Source organism: Physella acuta, unplaced genomic scaffold (assembly GCF_028476545.2).
Source record: "Physella acuta isolate Inbredline_101_S28 unplaced genomic scaffold, ASM2847654v3 ptg002087l, whole genome shotgun sequence".
NCBI lineage: Eukaryota > Metazoa > Mollusca > Gastropoda > Physidae > Physella > Physella acuta.
In genome coordinates this window covers 40561-56677 of record NW_026733589.1, presented here as the reverse complement: position 1 = coordinate 56677, position 16117 = coordinate 40561, and the positions used below count along the sequence as shown (strand labels likewise).

The following is a 16117-nucleotide window of genomic DNA, read 5'->3' as shown; positions in this document are numbered from 1 at the left end:
GGAGGTGGGCATATGGGGACAACATTGTGGCTGAAAGTGGGGGGGGGGGCATATGGGGACAACATTGTGGCTGAAAGTGGGAGGTGGGCATATGGGGACAACATTGTGGCTGAAAGTGGGGGAGGGAGGGTGGGCATATGGGGACAACATTGTGGCTGAAAGTGGGGGGTGGGCATATGGGGACAACATTGTGGCTGAAAGTGGGGGGGGGGGCATATGGGGACAACATTGTGGCTGAAAGTGGGAGGTGGGCATATGGGGACAACATTGTGGCTGAAAGTGGGGGAGGGAGGGTGGGCATATGGGGACAACATTGTGGCTGAAAGTGGGGGGTGGGGGGGTGGGCATATGGGGACAACATTGTGGCTGAAAGTGGGGGGTGGGCATATGGGGACAACATTGTGGCTGAAAGTGGGGGGGGGGTGGGCATATGGGGACAACATTGTGGCTGAAAGTGGGGGAGGGAGGGTGGGCATATGGGGACAACATTGTGGCTGAAAGTGGGGGAGGGAGGGTGGGCATATGGGGACAACATTGTGGCTGAAAGTGGGAGGTGGGCATATGGGGACAACATTGTGGCTGAAAGTGGGGGAGGGAGGGTGGGCATATGGGGACAACATTGTGGCTGAAAGTGGGAGGTGGGCATATGGGGACAACATTGTGGCTGAAAGTGGGGGAGGGAGGGTGGGCATATTGGGACAACATTGTGGCTGAAAATGGGGGGTGGGCATATGGGGACAACATTGTGGCTGAAAGTGGGAGGTGGGCATATGGGGACAACATTGTGGCTGAAAGTGGGAGGTGGGCATATGGGGACAACATTGTGGCTGAAAGTGGGGGGGGGCATATGGGGACAACATTGTGGCTGAAAGTGGGAGGTGGGCATATGGGGACAACATTGTGGCTGAAAGTGGGAGGTGGGCATATGGGGACAACATTGTGGCTGAAAGTGGGGGGTGGGCATATGGGGACAACATTGTGGCTGAAAGTGGGGGGGGCATATGGGGACAACATTGTGGCTGAAAGTGGGAGGTGGGCATATGGGGACAACATTGTGGCTGAAAGTGGGGGAGGGAGGGTGGGCATATGGGGACAACATTGTGGCTGAAAGTGGGGGGGTGGGGGGTGGGCATATGGGGACAACATTGTGGCTGAAAGTGGGGGGGTGGGCATATGGGGACAACATTGTGGCTGAAAGTGGGGGGGTGGGCATATGGGGACAACATTGTGGCTGAAAGTGGGAGGTGGGCATATGGGGACAACATTGTGGCTGAAAGTGGGGGGGTGGGCATATGGGGACAACATTGTGGCTGAAAGTGGGGGGGGGGGCATATGGGGACAACATTGTGGCTGAAAGTGGGAGGTGGGCATATGGGGACAACATTGTGGCTGAAAGTGGGGGGGGGGGCATATGGGGACAACATTGTGGCTGAAAGTGGGAGGTGGGCATATGGGGACAACATTGTGGCTGAAAGTGGGGGAGGGAGGGTGGGCATATGGGGACAACATTGTGGCTGAAAGTGGGAGGTGGGCATATGGGGACAACATTGTGGCTGAAAGTGGGGGGGGGTGGGCATATTGGGACAACATTGTGGCTGAAAGTGGGGGGGGGGGGCATATGGGGACAACATTGTGGCTGAAAGTGGGAGGTGGGCATATGGGGACAACATTGTGGCTGAAAGTGGGAGGTGGGCATGGGGACAACATTGTGGCTGAAAGTGGGGGGGGGGGGGCATATGGGGACAACATTGTGGCTGAAACTGGGAGGTGGGCATATGGGGACAACATTGTGGCTGAAAGTGGGGGAGGGAGGGTGGGCATATGGGGACAACATTGTGGCTGAAAGTGGGAGGTGGGCATATGGGGACAACATTGTGGCTGAAAGTGGGGGAGGGAGGGTGGGCATATGGGGACAACATTGTGGCTGAAAATGGGGGGTGGGCATATGGGGACAACATTGTGGCTGAAAGTGGGAGGTGGGCATATGGGGACAACATTGTGGCTGAAAGTGGGAGGTGGGCATATGGGGACAACATTGTGGCTGAAAGTGGGGGGGGCATATGGGGACAACATTGTGGCTGAAAGTGGGAGGTGGGCATATGGGGACAACATTGTGGCTGAAAGTGGGAGGTGGGCATATGGGGACAACATTGTGGCTGAAAGTGGGAGGTGGGCATATGGGGACAATATTGTGGCTGAAAGTGGGGGGGGTGGGTGGGCATATGGGGACAACATTGTGGCTGAAAGTGGGGGGGGGGGTGGGCATATGGGGACAACATTGTGGCTGAAAGTGGGAGGTGGGCATATGGGGACAACATTGTGGCTGAAAGTGGGAGGTGGGCATATGGGGACAACATTGTGGCTGAAAGTGGGGGGGGGTGGGCATATGGGGACAACATTGTGGCTGAAAGTGGGGGGGGGGCATATGGGGACAACATTGTGGCTGAAAGTGGGGGAGGGAGGGTGGGCATACAGTGGACAACATTGTGGCTGAAAGTGGGAGGTGGGCATATGGGGACAACATTGTGGCTGAAAGTGGGGGGGGGGGTGGGCATATGGGGACAACAGTTGTGTTTTAAATCCACCAAAGAATCATGGGAAAACATTTCGTATATCTCTCAACATTATTACACAACAGTTTACTCTCATCAAGTGCCTAATATAGAAACGTTAAGGAAAGCAAAACATTAAAGCCTTGTTGTGAACTTTTAGAAAAGTGGAGTTAGAACAGTCTGGTTCTAGGGAAGCTATATGTACTTGTATGTTATCTAAAATACATTGTAGACAGGAGTATTTAGCAGGTAATCCACACATATACATAAAAAGAGGCTGGGATTGTCTTAGACATGACAAGAAATTGACTGGCACCGTCTGTAAGTCGTCTCCATATGCCCCCCCCCCACCCCTTCAGTCAATGTTGTCCCATATGTCGTCCCGTCCCCCCCCCCCCTTAGCCACAATGTTGTCCCCATATGCCCACCCTCCCTCCCCCACTTTCAGCCACAATGTTGTCCCCAAAAAAATAATGTAGTTAGAGCAGTCTGGTTCTAGGACAGCGATATGTTGGTGGATGTTAGTTATCCGGGGTCGTATGGATTATTTTGTTTCTGTTGGTTTCTCTATTCACGCGCAAGAGTTAGGGCTTTATATAAGTTACTTATTTAGTGATACTACTAGGGAAAGTAATCTCACGAATATGATCTACTCGATTTCTTTAAGCCATTAATTAAATTGGTAGTTTATACGTTTTATTGATTCTTCTCTCATACTCGACTACTGACGGAACCTGTTATCTATAGCCACAAATTGTGACTGCTGTGGTCGAATGGTAGGGTGTTTGGCCGCAAGCCCGAACATCTCGAGTTCGGATCTCGGTTCGAATTTGTGACTGAGTCACGCAGCTCTAATGGGTACCTGACTTAAGCTGGGGAAGGTAAAGTCGGCGGGGCATAGTGCTGACCACACCGTCCCTTCATAAGCCGAGGTCAAGAAACATATGAACTCTACTTCATCTACCTCAGGGGTCTCCAAACTACGGCCCGCGGGCCTGATGCGGCCCGCGATGTCCTCTCAACCGGCCCGCGTAGATCTTTTTGTCCACGGAAAAACCGTGTGTTGGTGATGGCTGAGGAACTTTGCCCAGATAAATCAAAGACATGCCTAGAAGAAACTGGCCCCCGAACTGAAATTTGATAGTCAATGCGGCCCTCGGACTGAAAAGTTTGGAGACCCCTGATCTACCCAATGGATGTTTTCTAACACAACAAAATTAAACTTAAAATGGATCTTCGTGGTTGACTGTTTAAATTTTTTTACTGTATTGTTGCCCCTGAAGACAGGTTTCAAAAAGAGTAACCCAACCATAACCTTAAACCCGTATGGTTAGAATATCGTTTCGACGATACCAGATGTGCGAGTCATGATTGGGAGGGGGGGGGGTGACTAAGCTAAACCCACATCATTAAAATATCGTTATAACGATACCAGCTGTATCACCAAGAGTATCGTTTTTATAATGAAAGCTGAATGGGTTGTTTTTTTTTTAGTGTGGTAGTTTTTCTGGTCATTTTATTGTGTTGGTCATTTTGTAGTGTTGGTCATTTTATACGATGGTCTTTTTATAAAGATTGTACATTTTGTAAGTTATTTTTTAAAACTATTTTTAGCGCTGTTCGATTTGTAGTTTTGTTCATTTTTTTAAATGTTGGTTGTGTATAAGTAAAGTTTGCTTTCGAACACTACGGTTTATTGGCCAGGTGAAGCAGAGTTCACCTGTTTCCAAGGATGGCGTTGTCAGCACTATGTCCAGCCGCCTTTGCTTTCCCTAACGTGGGCCAGGTACTCATCAGAGCTGGGTGGACTCAGGGACGTCCTACGGTCTTGTGTTATATAGTTTTGATGATGTTATAGCCCTTGCCTTTGTGTACGTTATTGTCATACAAATAATAGTTGAAAATAAAACCCTGACGAAATTGATATATTTTTAGGGGTCGGCGTGGTCGAGTCGGTAAAGCTCAATGTTGCTAAACCGAAAAGTCTCGAGTTTGAACCCTCGGGCAGATGAGGCTCGTTAGCTGGGGACAGTCACTCTTCTAGGAGAGACAACTCCAAAATCAAACAACTGCTGCCTTGTAGTTTGTTCTTGGTTGGACAAAGGCTATGGAAGCAAATCCAAAAAGAAAAGCAGGCGGAAATCGGAGTCAATTGCCTCAATGGCGCATAACCAGTTGACACGTATACTTAATTATGTTGGAGGGGATCCCTTCCAATACTAAAAGTAAGAACTAAGAAGAAGAAAAAAGTTATCATTGTGTTGAGGTGTTCACACAATCACGCTTAACAATAAACAATTCAATACAATCATATGCTGGGAATATCGGAATACAATTTTCCCCGCTAATAATATCGACATCCAGTTCCGCCCCGCCTTTCTTTGACATTCCAAAACAACAACAAAAAGTTTGTAAAAGGTCACGTGAACGGGAGACTGGCGTGATATTTATGAGTAGTCTGGACGTATTCAAAAAGCCATCCGTTACTTCCGCCGTGTCGCTAACGCTTCCGCTCGACCGTGCCCTCCGGCGTGGTTGATGTTTACCTTTCACGCATGACGTCGCCATCTTGGTTGCTGTGTTTCTTTTCAGACATTTTTTATCCCAGTTGGGGGGGGGGGGGGTCGGACACTGGTAAAAGTATATATTTTCTGAATTAATTATATTTTCCGATTTCGTTCGAGGGGCGGGGGAGATTTTATGCCTGAAAGAAAATGCTCCCGTGGAAATTAGGTGTCCCGTCCCCCCTTGGAAGTTTCAAGTGCCCCCCACTCTCCCCAACCCCGGAGTAATTGTCTAAAGAAGACATTGATCGTTGGTCTCTTACATGACATGATGTCACATACATGATTTGTTTCAAACATTTTACTAGCGGGGAGAGCGGGGTGGTTTTTAAACTTCCGGGGAGGGGGATTAAAGTATAAATGTTCTATAAAAATTATATATATATATATATATATATATATATATATATATATATATATATATATATATATATATATATTCCATTTCTGGGGGCGTGCTGTCGGATAAGGAGGCGGTGCCCCTTCTCCTGAAGAGATGTTTAGAAATGTGATTATTTTTGGTGAAGATTGGACATTAGTGGCTTTTTTTTTGGGGGGGGGGGGGGGGGGGGGGGCTTTTAATATAGTTTAATATAGTTTTTTACGACGAAAGGGGTTGGGGGTGTAAAACTCTGCTTGACTTCATAAATGTACACACGCTAAAGGCAGTTTTTTTTTTTGCAAATTATTTATCAGAGTGAGGGTTGACTCATAAAATGTTATTTTGGTGCGTGTGTGTGGGGGGGGGGGGGGGAGACCTTAGCTTAAGTATACATTTTTATATTTCTATTGCGTCCAAGTGGGGTGGCGATGGATGTGTTCTCGGGGTGTGGATACCCCCCACCCTTTATGTAAATATATTAACAAGAGACCCTTTATATAAAATCAACCATATGAAGAGTAAAATGTCCATTAGTCCTATAAAAAAAATGTCCACGTAAGGCCCTTTAAATGTCCAAATGAAGCTCTTTATGTAAAATTGTCCATTTGAGGTTCTTTATGTAAAACTGACCGTCAGGGCCTGTTATATGACCATTTATTGGACCCTTTATATATATATATATATATATATATATATATATATATATATATATATATATATATATATATATATATATATATATATATATATATATATATATATATATCCGTCTCTCTGGTAGGCCTACCTCTGAATACTCGTATATCTGTACCGTCCTTCGTTTTCTCATTACTGAAGTGTTATCGGTGCAATTAATCCCTTGCCGGTTCTAATTAACCATTTTCCCGCTTTCAAATAAATAGACCTCCCCCCCCCCCTCTTTGAAGCCTATCATATTTCTCCACAACACTGAAATAACAGCATGGGTGTTTCAAAATTGTCATCTCCTATGCACAGTTGTAGGGTTTCGTAATTTATAGACCGCAATGAAACTGTAAGGGGAAAGCACTCTCGCATCAGCCCACTCGTGTGCTACTTTATCTGAACAGAGATCTCATAGGACTCTTGAATAATTTACACGGAGTCCTCAAGGCAAGTACGTTACGACTTACTGGCCCTGATTTATCTCGCTTTAGATGTACTGGTTGTACCTGCTCAATCTGGGTAGATCGTACCTCTCCTCTTTGGCTTTTTTTTTTAAGTCTACGTGCTCAATCTGGGCAAATCGAGTCTTAACTTTCAAGCATTAATGGTCTAAGTACTAAATGTAAAGGATCATCGTCCTAAATTTTGTGTTAATTTATGTATAATAGTTTCTTTTAGCCTAAATCAAGGTAATTTATTTTAAACAAATAAACCTAAAGCATAAAAATTAAGTACGTACTATAAAATTCTTAAATAAAGTCTAGATATGACTGTTCAAAAGATAATTATTATTTTATTGGGGCCTACAACAAACATCATACCATAGAATTTGAATAACAGTATCTGAAATTTAAATAACTACAATGTAAACCAAGTCCTACAGATTCAATGATTCTAAGTTATTTTTCATTGATATGAACGACTCTAATTAAATTGCAAGTTTACGGTTTTATTTCGGTGTTTAGCGTGTACAGTAAGGGGGGTAACAAGGAAAAATCAACATTGTATATTTTCATTGTTACTTCCCTTACACTACATGCACACATTTTTTTAAAGAAATCTTTTTCAGTCATCTTTTGATATAATTATTTTCTGATCTTAATTATTAAGTGACAAGACTATAATTTGCATAACTAAAAGCTTCATTTTTTTTTATTAAATAAAAATAAAAAAACTTCACAAATGAATTCCTTCTATATAAACATTCTAACAAATGAAATCTTTTCTTTTTTTAGGTCCAGCAGCTGACCAAAAGGTACAAGCGAGCACCGGTCAGCATGGAGCCCCTGTCTGCCGTAGTGCTGGACGTGTCCTACACCAAAGTACCTAAACTGACCCTCTCCATGGTCCAGATGCTGCTGCTCAACGCCGTGGTCTGCGGTGTGGAGATTGTGGCCTGCGCTGGCTTCACGTACATCCCTCCTATGCTTCTCAAAGCTGGGTACTCCGAAGAAAACATGGGATTCCTCCTCGGGATGGGCCCGCTGTTGGGGTTCATTTTCGTCCCAGTGATCGGCCGAGCTAGCGACAGGTGTTATAGTCAGTTTGGCCGAAGACGGCCATTTATCCTCGGGTTGGCCGTCATGCTAGTTTTCTCATTATACCTCATCCCTTTTGGCGAATACTTCGCCTCCTTGTTGGTGGGGGTGAACGCGTTTAGTAAAAAAATTGGCCTGATCGGATTGACTTGTGGGGTGGTTCTGTTAGACTTCACCACCCAGGCCTCGCTCATGCCTTGCGAAGCCCTGCTCAACGACGCCTCCAAAGACTCGGACCAGAATGAAAAAATTTTTACAATCTACTCTCTGATGATCAGCTCGGGAGGGGTCATCGGATACCTCTTGACCGCCATCGACTGGACTTCCACCCCTATTGGGGATTATTTCGGCGGCCAAGAAGCAACGATATTTTCAATCCTTATCATTGTTTTCACATCCATGTTATCCGCAACGCTTATGGTTGCTAAGGAAGTACCGTTATCAAATCCACATGCCTCATCTGACATCTCCAGCGTCTCCATCTCACCCGCATCCATCGCACCTAAACAACAAATTGCTCATGAAAGTGGATACGAGTCCAGTAGCAATTCTTCCGAGGATGGACTTCTCTATCCTGACCAGGGCAGCAGGACTAGATCCCTCACAGACAACAAAAAAGGGAGAACTTTACGCTATTTAAAAAGATATGTCGCGAAGATGAGCTCATACTTGCCACAGAGGGGCAGGTTCTGTAACAATATTTTGAGCTGCTTGTCGTGGCTGGGTAAACAGCTGTTGCCACGGCAACTGGTGCAGCTCTTCAAGGTTCCTGTTGTCCTGAGGCTGTTGGTGCTAGCTGACTACTGCGCTTGGACAGCCATTATGGGGTTTAACATATACTTCACTGACTACGTTGGGCAGGTAGGGAGACATTTTTTTTTTCACTGAATTTTTTTAACATATTCTTCACTGAGGCAGGTCTGGATAATAATTTTTTTTTACATATTTTCACCACTGACTGCTTTAGGTGGGAAGAATTTTTTTTTAAACATGTACTTGACTGAAAAAAGTATTTTAACATATACTTCACAGACTATCTAAGAAGGGATTTTTTAAACATATATTTCACTAACTATATTGAACAGTTAGGAATTTTTTAAACATGTACTTCACAGAATTAGTTGGGCAGGTAGAAAGAAATTTTTTAATGCTCTATAATAGATGTGGCAATGGAATAAAATTTTATTTAAACTTATGTGTTCCATAGTATTACATGGGTACATGACTTGACTTAAATCATTACCACACCATAAATGAATGCAGGCGTAGCGTCATTTTATGGCAAGCTTGTCTCAATATGTCACCAATGACTCTTATGTCTCTTATGTATATAATATTGGAATTCTCCTCACTTAAAAATTTATAAACCTTTCAAATCTCAATGCTCTTGAGTTCAAACCCTCAGGCAGATGATAGCTGGGGACAGCAACTCTTCTAGGAGAGACAACTCTAAAATCAAACAACTGCTGCCTTGTAGTTTGTTCTTGGTTAGACAAAGGCTATGGAAGCAAGCCCAAAAAGAAAAGCAGGCTGAAATAGGCGTCAACGGCCTATATACCACATAACGAGTTGACACATATACTTAATTGTGTTGGAGGGAATCCCTTCCAACTTAAGACTGATGAATAAGGAAGAAATATGATTGTAAAAAATTTTGGTTAAACTAAAATTAAGACAGAAGAATAAAGAAGAAATCTGATTGTAAAAATGTTAGTTAAATGCACCAGGATATTACTATATGAGAAAAATAGAACAAGCCAGGTTCTAATGTGTTCCAAAACAATTAGATAAAAATCATGAATTTGAAAACAATGTAAACAATTAATTTTTTATCATCTATAACAGATTGTGTACGGAGGGAACCCTAACGCACCTCCCCTGAGCCCAGAGAGCCGCGCCTACGACGAGGGCGTGCGAGTGGCCAGCTGGGGTCTGCTCCTCCACTGCATCTGCTCTGCTATCTTCTCCGTGTTCTTCATCGAGCGCCTGACCGTGTCCTACGGCTACAAGACGACCTTCACCCTGGGTATGGTGACCTTTGTCTTCTCCATGATGGGGATGGTCCTGATCCGGCACATCTACTTTGTCAACCTGATGGCGGCGACCACTGGATTTGGCTACTCCACCATCACTACCATCCCATTTATGCTGGTCTCCAAGTATCATGCTGATAAAAAGGTAACCCAAAAAAAATTTAATTCCAGGGAGAACACTCTGATTTTCTTTTTTATTCAATAGAAGTAAGGCATGCTAAAATACAATTAAAAACTATATATTTTTTATTAACACAGTTATATCTTTCCTCTAAAGTTGGAAATTTCAGTTTTAAGTAGCACTACGTTTATTCAAAAACAGCCAAAAAATTTGGTTCTATGAAGTTCAATATCATGTGCATAAATCTAATGAAGAAATTGTCCAGATAATTATAATAAATATAGATGTCTTTTCAAAACTTTTTTAGTGGGCAGGTATTTATTTTAATTTGGTTTTTTTTAACAGCTAACTTGTAGAACATCACCTTTAATTTTCTACTGTTTTATTTTAATTTAATTTTTCGTTAATGTTCATGCCTATTATTCGCTAATTATTCCTAATATTAATTAAACATTTTTTCATTAACATGCGTTTGTATGTCAGATTTTCTGAGATTTATTTTAAACATCCCTATTTCATTGTCTATTTTACACTTTATCTTTAATCCATTTCTCTATCTCTTAGATCTATTTTGCTGACATTTTTTTCATTAACATGAGTTTGTATGTCAGATTTTCTGAGATTTATTTTAAACATCCCTATTCCATTGTCTATTTTACACTTTATCTATAATCCATTTCTCTATCTCTCTTAGATCTATTTTGCTGACCTACCGCCTGCTCTACTTTCCGACACCGAGCGAGGCATCGGCGCCGACATTGCCGTCCTGGACTGGTCATACTTCCTGTCACAAGTTGTCATGACGGCCGCCATGGGCACCATAGTCCACATCACAGGCACGCTGGTGTCGTACATGGTCACTGCCGGAACTATGGGGGTCCTGTCTATCTACTACATTGGGAGGATTGTCGAGAACGAGGCGCAGGCGCGGCGCTGTATAGCGAGTCAAGGGAATGCACGTGTTAGGGATTCATAATGGCTGGTCAAGGGACTGGGGGTATAAGTTTCTAGTTATCAGATTCATTGGTTCATGTGATTCACAGGATCGTGTAATTCAGCCGATGATCCACTGGATCATGTGATACAATGAATAATGTGATTCATTGGATTATGATCCACCGGATCATGTGATACAGCAAATCATATCATTTATTGGATCATGTGATTCATTTGATCATGTTATCCATCAAATCATGTGATTCAAACTGTCATTTGCATACAGCCACGAGTGGTTATGCAGTTGTTACTGTTGGATATATAAATATAGTTGTTGAGATATATTTGTGATTTGTTTGTTGATATCTCCCCCATCTACTGTTACAACAAAGGGACACAAGTGATTTGTAAAAATGAAAATGAGAGTTCCTTGCCCATGTCTTTATTATTGAAAGAAAGGCCTGGTTCAATTTTGTATGCGCTGATAGAATATTTAATATCACTGCTAAATACTTTTTGATTAATGTTGTCTTTCTTTAAAAAAAAAAAACTCAAACTAACCTAGTTTTTAACAATATGGAGAAAGTTTAAAAAACATTGGGGGAAAAATTTAAATAATATTTCGTAATTTTTAAAATTAACGATGTCTACCAAATTTAATAAAAATATTTTTTTAAAAGATACAACTTCCAAACCATCTTTTTAAAAAAAAAAACACATCTCCCTGTTAGCTCTCTAATAAAAGAGATAATTAAAACTGTTTCACAACTGGGATTTTGTTTCCCTGTACATAAAAGAGGGTCTGATATATATGTATATATATAAGTGTATCTAGAGCATTATCTATTTATATATACGAGCAGTGATTGTTGTTTGATCATCATCTATTTATCAACAAGATCTCTTCAAAATATTAAATATTATTTTTGTGTTGTGGTTAAAAAAATGTAGAGAAAAACACTATGAATTTTGTTCTATTCCCCAGCTTTATAAGCTGTTGTGAAATGTTGTAGTCTTGTACCATATGCCAGCGACATGAAATTTTACACGTTATTTCTGCTGAAATATTTAAGTTGCATAGCCAAAGTGAAAAGTTTTATTTCCTCTGGACACTTGTGGACTTGATATTAAATCATATGTTATGGTTACATTTTCTCCATTATTTTCTAAGCAATGTTTTATTGTACTTGATGGAAAAAGATGCATTTATTCAAAGAATATAATGTTAATCCTGGTACAACAAGCTATTAACCACTTCATTATAAATAGGCTGGTTTTGCTCTCAAGATTCCAGAATTTAATCCAGTTCTGTCTGTTTGGATAACTTGAGTCCACTCAGCTTTATTTAGTACCTGGTATTTATGTCAAAGGGCTCTTTAATATAATTTTTTTTTAAATTTCATTTTGTATACTATTGTAACAAAGACATAAACTTTCTTATTTTGTAACAAAGTTTTTTCATATTTTTGTTATAACGAAAGATGAATTCAGTTTTATTTTTTTATACAGTTATATAGTTAGGTAAATTAGTTATAAGTATTATTTTATTCGTTGAGGTAGTCTTTCATTTGTGCTGTCAAAAGTAGTGAAATAAAAAAAATTAGGGTTTTTAAATAGATATTTTATAACTTTTGTTTTTACGTTTATTCTGGTTGTTTTGTTTGTTGTTTTGTTTTAAATAAAAAACAAAGTGCCCAAAGTTTAATCTACTGCACCTTCCTCTAGAATTGTCCATATACAAGTTTTTGCATTCATTTGAATTGGTTTTAAACAAATTGTTTTAAAACAAATGATTTTGGATGAAAGATTTCTACAATGTATTTAAAAGGTCAAAAGTTCTACTAATGGGTTATACAAATTCTTGTTTTGGGCATTTTACTGAATTCTTAAATTTAAATTTCTCACAATCTCTTAAAGCTTTTTTAAAATCTGTTTTATAAATTTACAGAATTATTTTATTTTTTAAATGAACTCATAGCCTCCCTTGCTTAAAGTTATTTTTACCATAGTGTGCTTACTTACAATTTTCTTCTATAAATATTTTATCTTCAGCCTTCATCCTGTGTTCTTCTATGTTTTATTAAATACATATAGAAAAATATATTTACACCATACAAAACTGTAAATGCTTGCTACATGAGGTTTTTATTATTCTGTTTCTACTTGAGTATTAAATTATTATTTCAATGTCAATATTTTCAATATTTACATATGGGATATACAAAGGCAAATACTGGGGTGTATTATATATATATATACACAATAACACACATACATACTGCGTTTTACTTTTCTTTTGTTTGGGTATAGTGAACATCAAGAGGGAGTACATGGCCTGTAGTTTGAGATTTATTTGTGGTGTTATTAAAATAAATGTGGGATTGGATTAAAAAGCAGCCATTTATTTTGTGTGTGCATTCCTCTACACTTGCAATATCTGGAGCTGGGCTTATTTCATGTTCATTTTTTTTTTCCTGCTCATGCTTTTGTTTAATATTTAATACTTATGCACTAAACTGAACAGTATTTTTAGTAAAGAAGTCCAAAATCCTTTCATGTTTTTAAGAAATAAAATGTTTACATTTTTTAATAGCTATGTGGCTCATTTTGCTGATGGTTTTTATATTTTGCTTCTATTTTTATTATTATGGGTTTATTTTATTTTTTATAGCTAAAAAGATATTTAAAATATATATATATATATATAAAATAATATTACTTTATAATCCTTGTTTGCAATAAAACCATTCCTTACCAATGTCTAATTTGATAGGATTTTTTAATTCAATTTTTGTGTTAGTCTATAGAGGCTTGATGAAAAATTGTTTTGGACTTGTATTTCAACGTTCTGTGTTCAGTCTGAAAATAAACTACATTCATTTAATTAAGAAAAGCTTTTGATACATTTTAGTAATACTTTGGTTGAACTTATTATAAAATCTTAAACTTCATATAAAATGTATGGCGCAGCATTAAGAGTAACTTTTTTAAAAGACTAAAAATAGTTTTATAACTACAAAAAATGTGTTAATTTTCATGCAGTTTTCTTGTTACCACCAAGATAAGGGGAGGTAGTGAGATGTTACTTGGTATTAAACCTTAAGTACTTTTACACCCATCTCTTTCAAATCCAATATTCTTTTGCATAAAATGTTTTAAATATTTAAAATAAAAATAGAGTCCTAATTCTTAAAGTCAAATTGTCTGTGTTTTTATGGTGATCAAGCAATACAACTACAAATTTTACTTTGAATTTCACCCTGTGTTATAATTGTTTTCCAACTTTTATTTCAGTTGTTCATCTTTGGTTTTTACCATGGTAAATGTGTATGAAAAAATAGAGGTTCTTTTTTTTGTTATTTGACATAAAACATGTGCAAGATGCTGACTCAGGGATTGTTCATCAATTTTAACGAATGAATCTGGTAATTATTTCTAATCAAAGATAAAATTGATGTGAAAACAATCTGCTAACACCATAAATGCATACTGATAATTCCACATGTCATGTTTATGCATACTTTATAGACAAAGCTTTTTATAATCCATTGGTAAAGAAATGGTTGCCCATAATCTGAGTAAAAAGAAAGCTGCAGTCTTCTCAATTGGTTATATATTTTCTTAATGAGAAACTAAACACTTTTCTTAATAATGAATGTATTTCAAAACTTTTTTATAGAAGCTTTTAATACTATAGGCATTTGATAATCCTAATGTGTTTGTTTCCAATTATGAAATTGCTGGAAAAAGCCTTTGAACACGATCAAAGACTCATATCATTGTATTAAATTTATAAATGAATCTCCTAAAATAATTCTTATTTTGATATAAAAAAAAAAATTTAAAAGTCAACACATAAAAGTATAAATATAGTGGGAATATATTTTAATTTTTTTTTTTACTAGTAGAACATTTTATTTTTTTAAATTTTATTTATGCACACAAAATATTGTATTTGCTATTTAATTTTACTTGTCATTTTATATTTCAAAACTCCTGTCACTAAAATTATCTTAGAGTATAATTAATATTGGAGACTATAATGAAGAATTTAAAATGTCCCTATATATATATATCAAGGAAAGAAGTTAAAAAGGAAATAATTTTTAAAAAGCCAACAATTTTCAACCAATTTTTGGAAAGTAAATTTTTAGAAAAAGCTTATTTTAGAATTTTAATCAATATTAATGTGTAGTCAACTAATGCATAATTTTTGTCCATTCAGTATATGTTTGAGATTAGTCGTCATGTTCTCCTTTCATCATTTGACTTTTTAACCAAAATTCTGTCTTCCTAAAGTTACAATCACATTTACAAACAAAATATTCTAGCTGGTTTTATAAAGCAGAATAATAAATATATATTGTAATCGTGAAATTTTAGAATGGTTTATATACACTTATTTCAATTTGGGTACTTTTGGTGCTGTCCTAATAGCTATTTAAATCATTTTGTCATTAAAATATAATATAATGTCCTTTTTTTTTTGTCCATTAAACTGAATAACATGTAAAAATTTGATCCTCTTGATATTTTAATGATGTACGAAGTCGTCACAATTTCCAAGCTATGTGTGTTCATTGTTATGTTGTGCTTCCTCGTTATATTTCAAACTGTATGAAATTTACGACACTGGGTAATTTAAAGGGACATGACTGGTGGTTTAAGTGTAAATTGTATGACTATCATACGTTGTATATTTTATTTGGGGCTATTTCCTTCAACAGCTTTCTTGTTGAAATATTAAATGTGTTGTTATTCATCATATTTTGAAATTATTTTTATTTTGCTATTATTTTTATTTTTTAAGTATTTAAAAGTTACTACCAAATTTGTTCTACACAAATTTAAAAACAAAATGTTGCAAATGTTTAAAAGAAAATTGACCAGTGTTTGGTATTCAGAATTTTCATTTAGAAAATATAAATAATGACTGAATAAATATCCGATTAATAGATCTATGTGTTGTGGTTTTGTAATCCTCGTATGGTGTCAATGTCATGACAATCTAATTTAATTTTGTTGAGTCTGCTGTTTTGACATTTTGAATTCAATGAAAAATAAAGAGATTTTATTTCAGTTTATTGTATTTTTATATTCCAATCTTAATTAAATGTAAGGTTCTTCGCATTGGTGACAGAACACTAGTGAAGACTTATTTTTATCATTTTTAACTGTCTTAAAGATGTTCATTGGCGTTATCAACCCAGCTATGATGGGTACCTGGTTCTAGTTGGGGAAACTAAAGGCTGACCACACTATCTCTTCGAGTACTGCGTGGTCTAGCGGTAGAGTGCTAGACTGCTA

At 38.3% G+C, this 16117-nt stretch overlaps 1 protein-coding gene across 5 annotated transcripts in view; it reads left to right on the top strand.

Moving 5' to 3' along the window:
• The window catches only part of LOC131932099 (solute carrier family 45 member 3), a 69461-nt gene extending 53572 nt beyond the window's left edge, over positions 1–15889 (top strand). For all 5 annotated transcript variants that reach the window (XM_059288986.1, XM_059288985.1, XM_059288987.1 and 2 more), the window contains 3 exons: positions 7418–8581; positions 9566–9898; positions 10569–15889. In XM_059288986.1, coding sequence (XP_059144969.1) covers positions 7460–8581; positions 9566–9898; positions 10569–10850 — 1737 coding nt within the window. In that variant the 5' untranslated portion in view covers positions 7418–7459 and the 3' untranslated portion in view covers positions 10851–15889. The remainder of the gene's footprint in view (positions 1–7417; positions 8582–9565; positions 9899–10568) is intronic.
• The last annotated feature ends 228 nt before the right edge of the window (positions 15890–16117 follow it).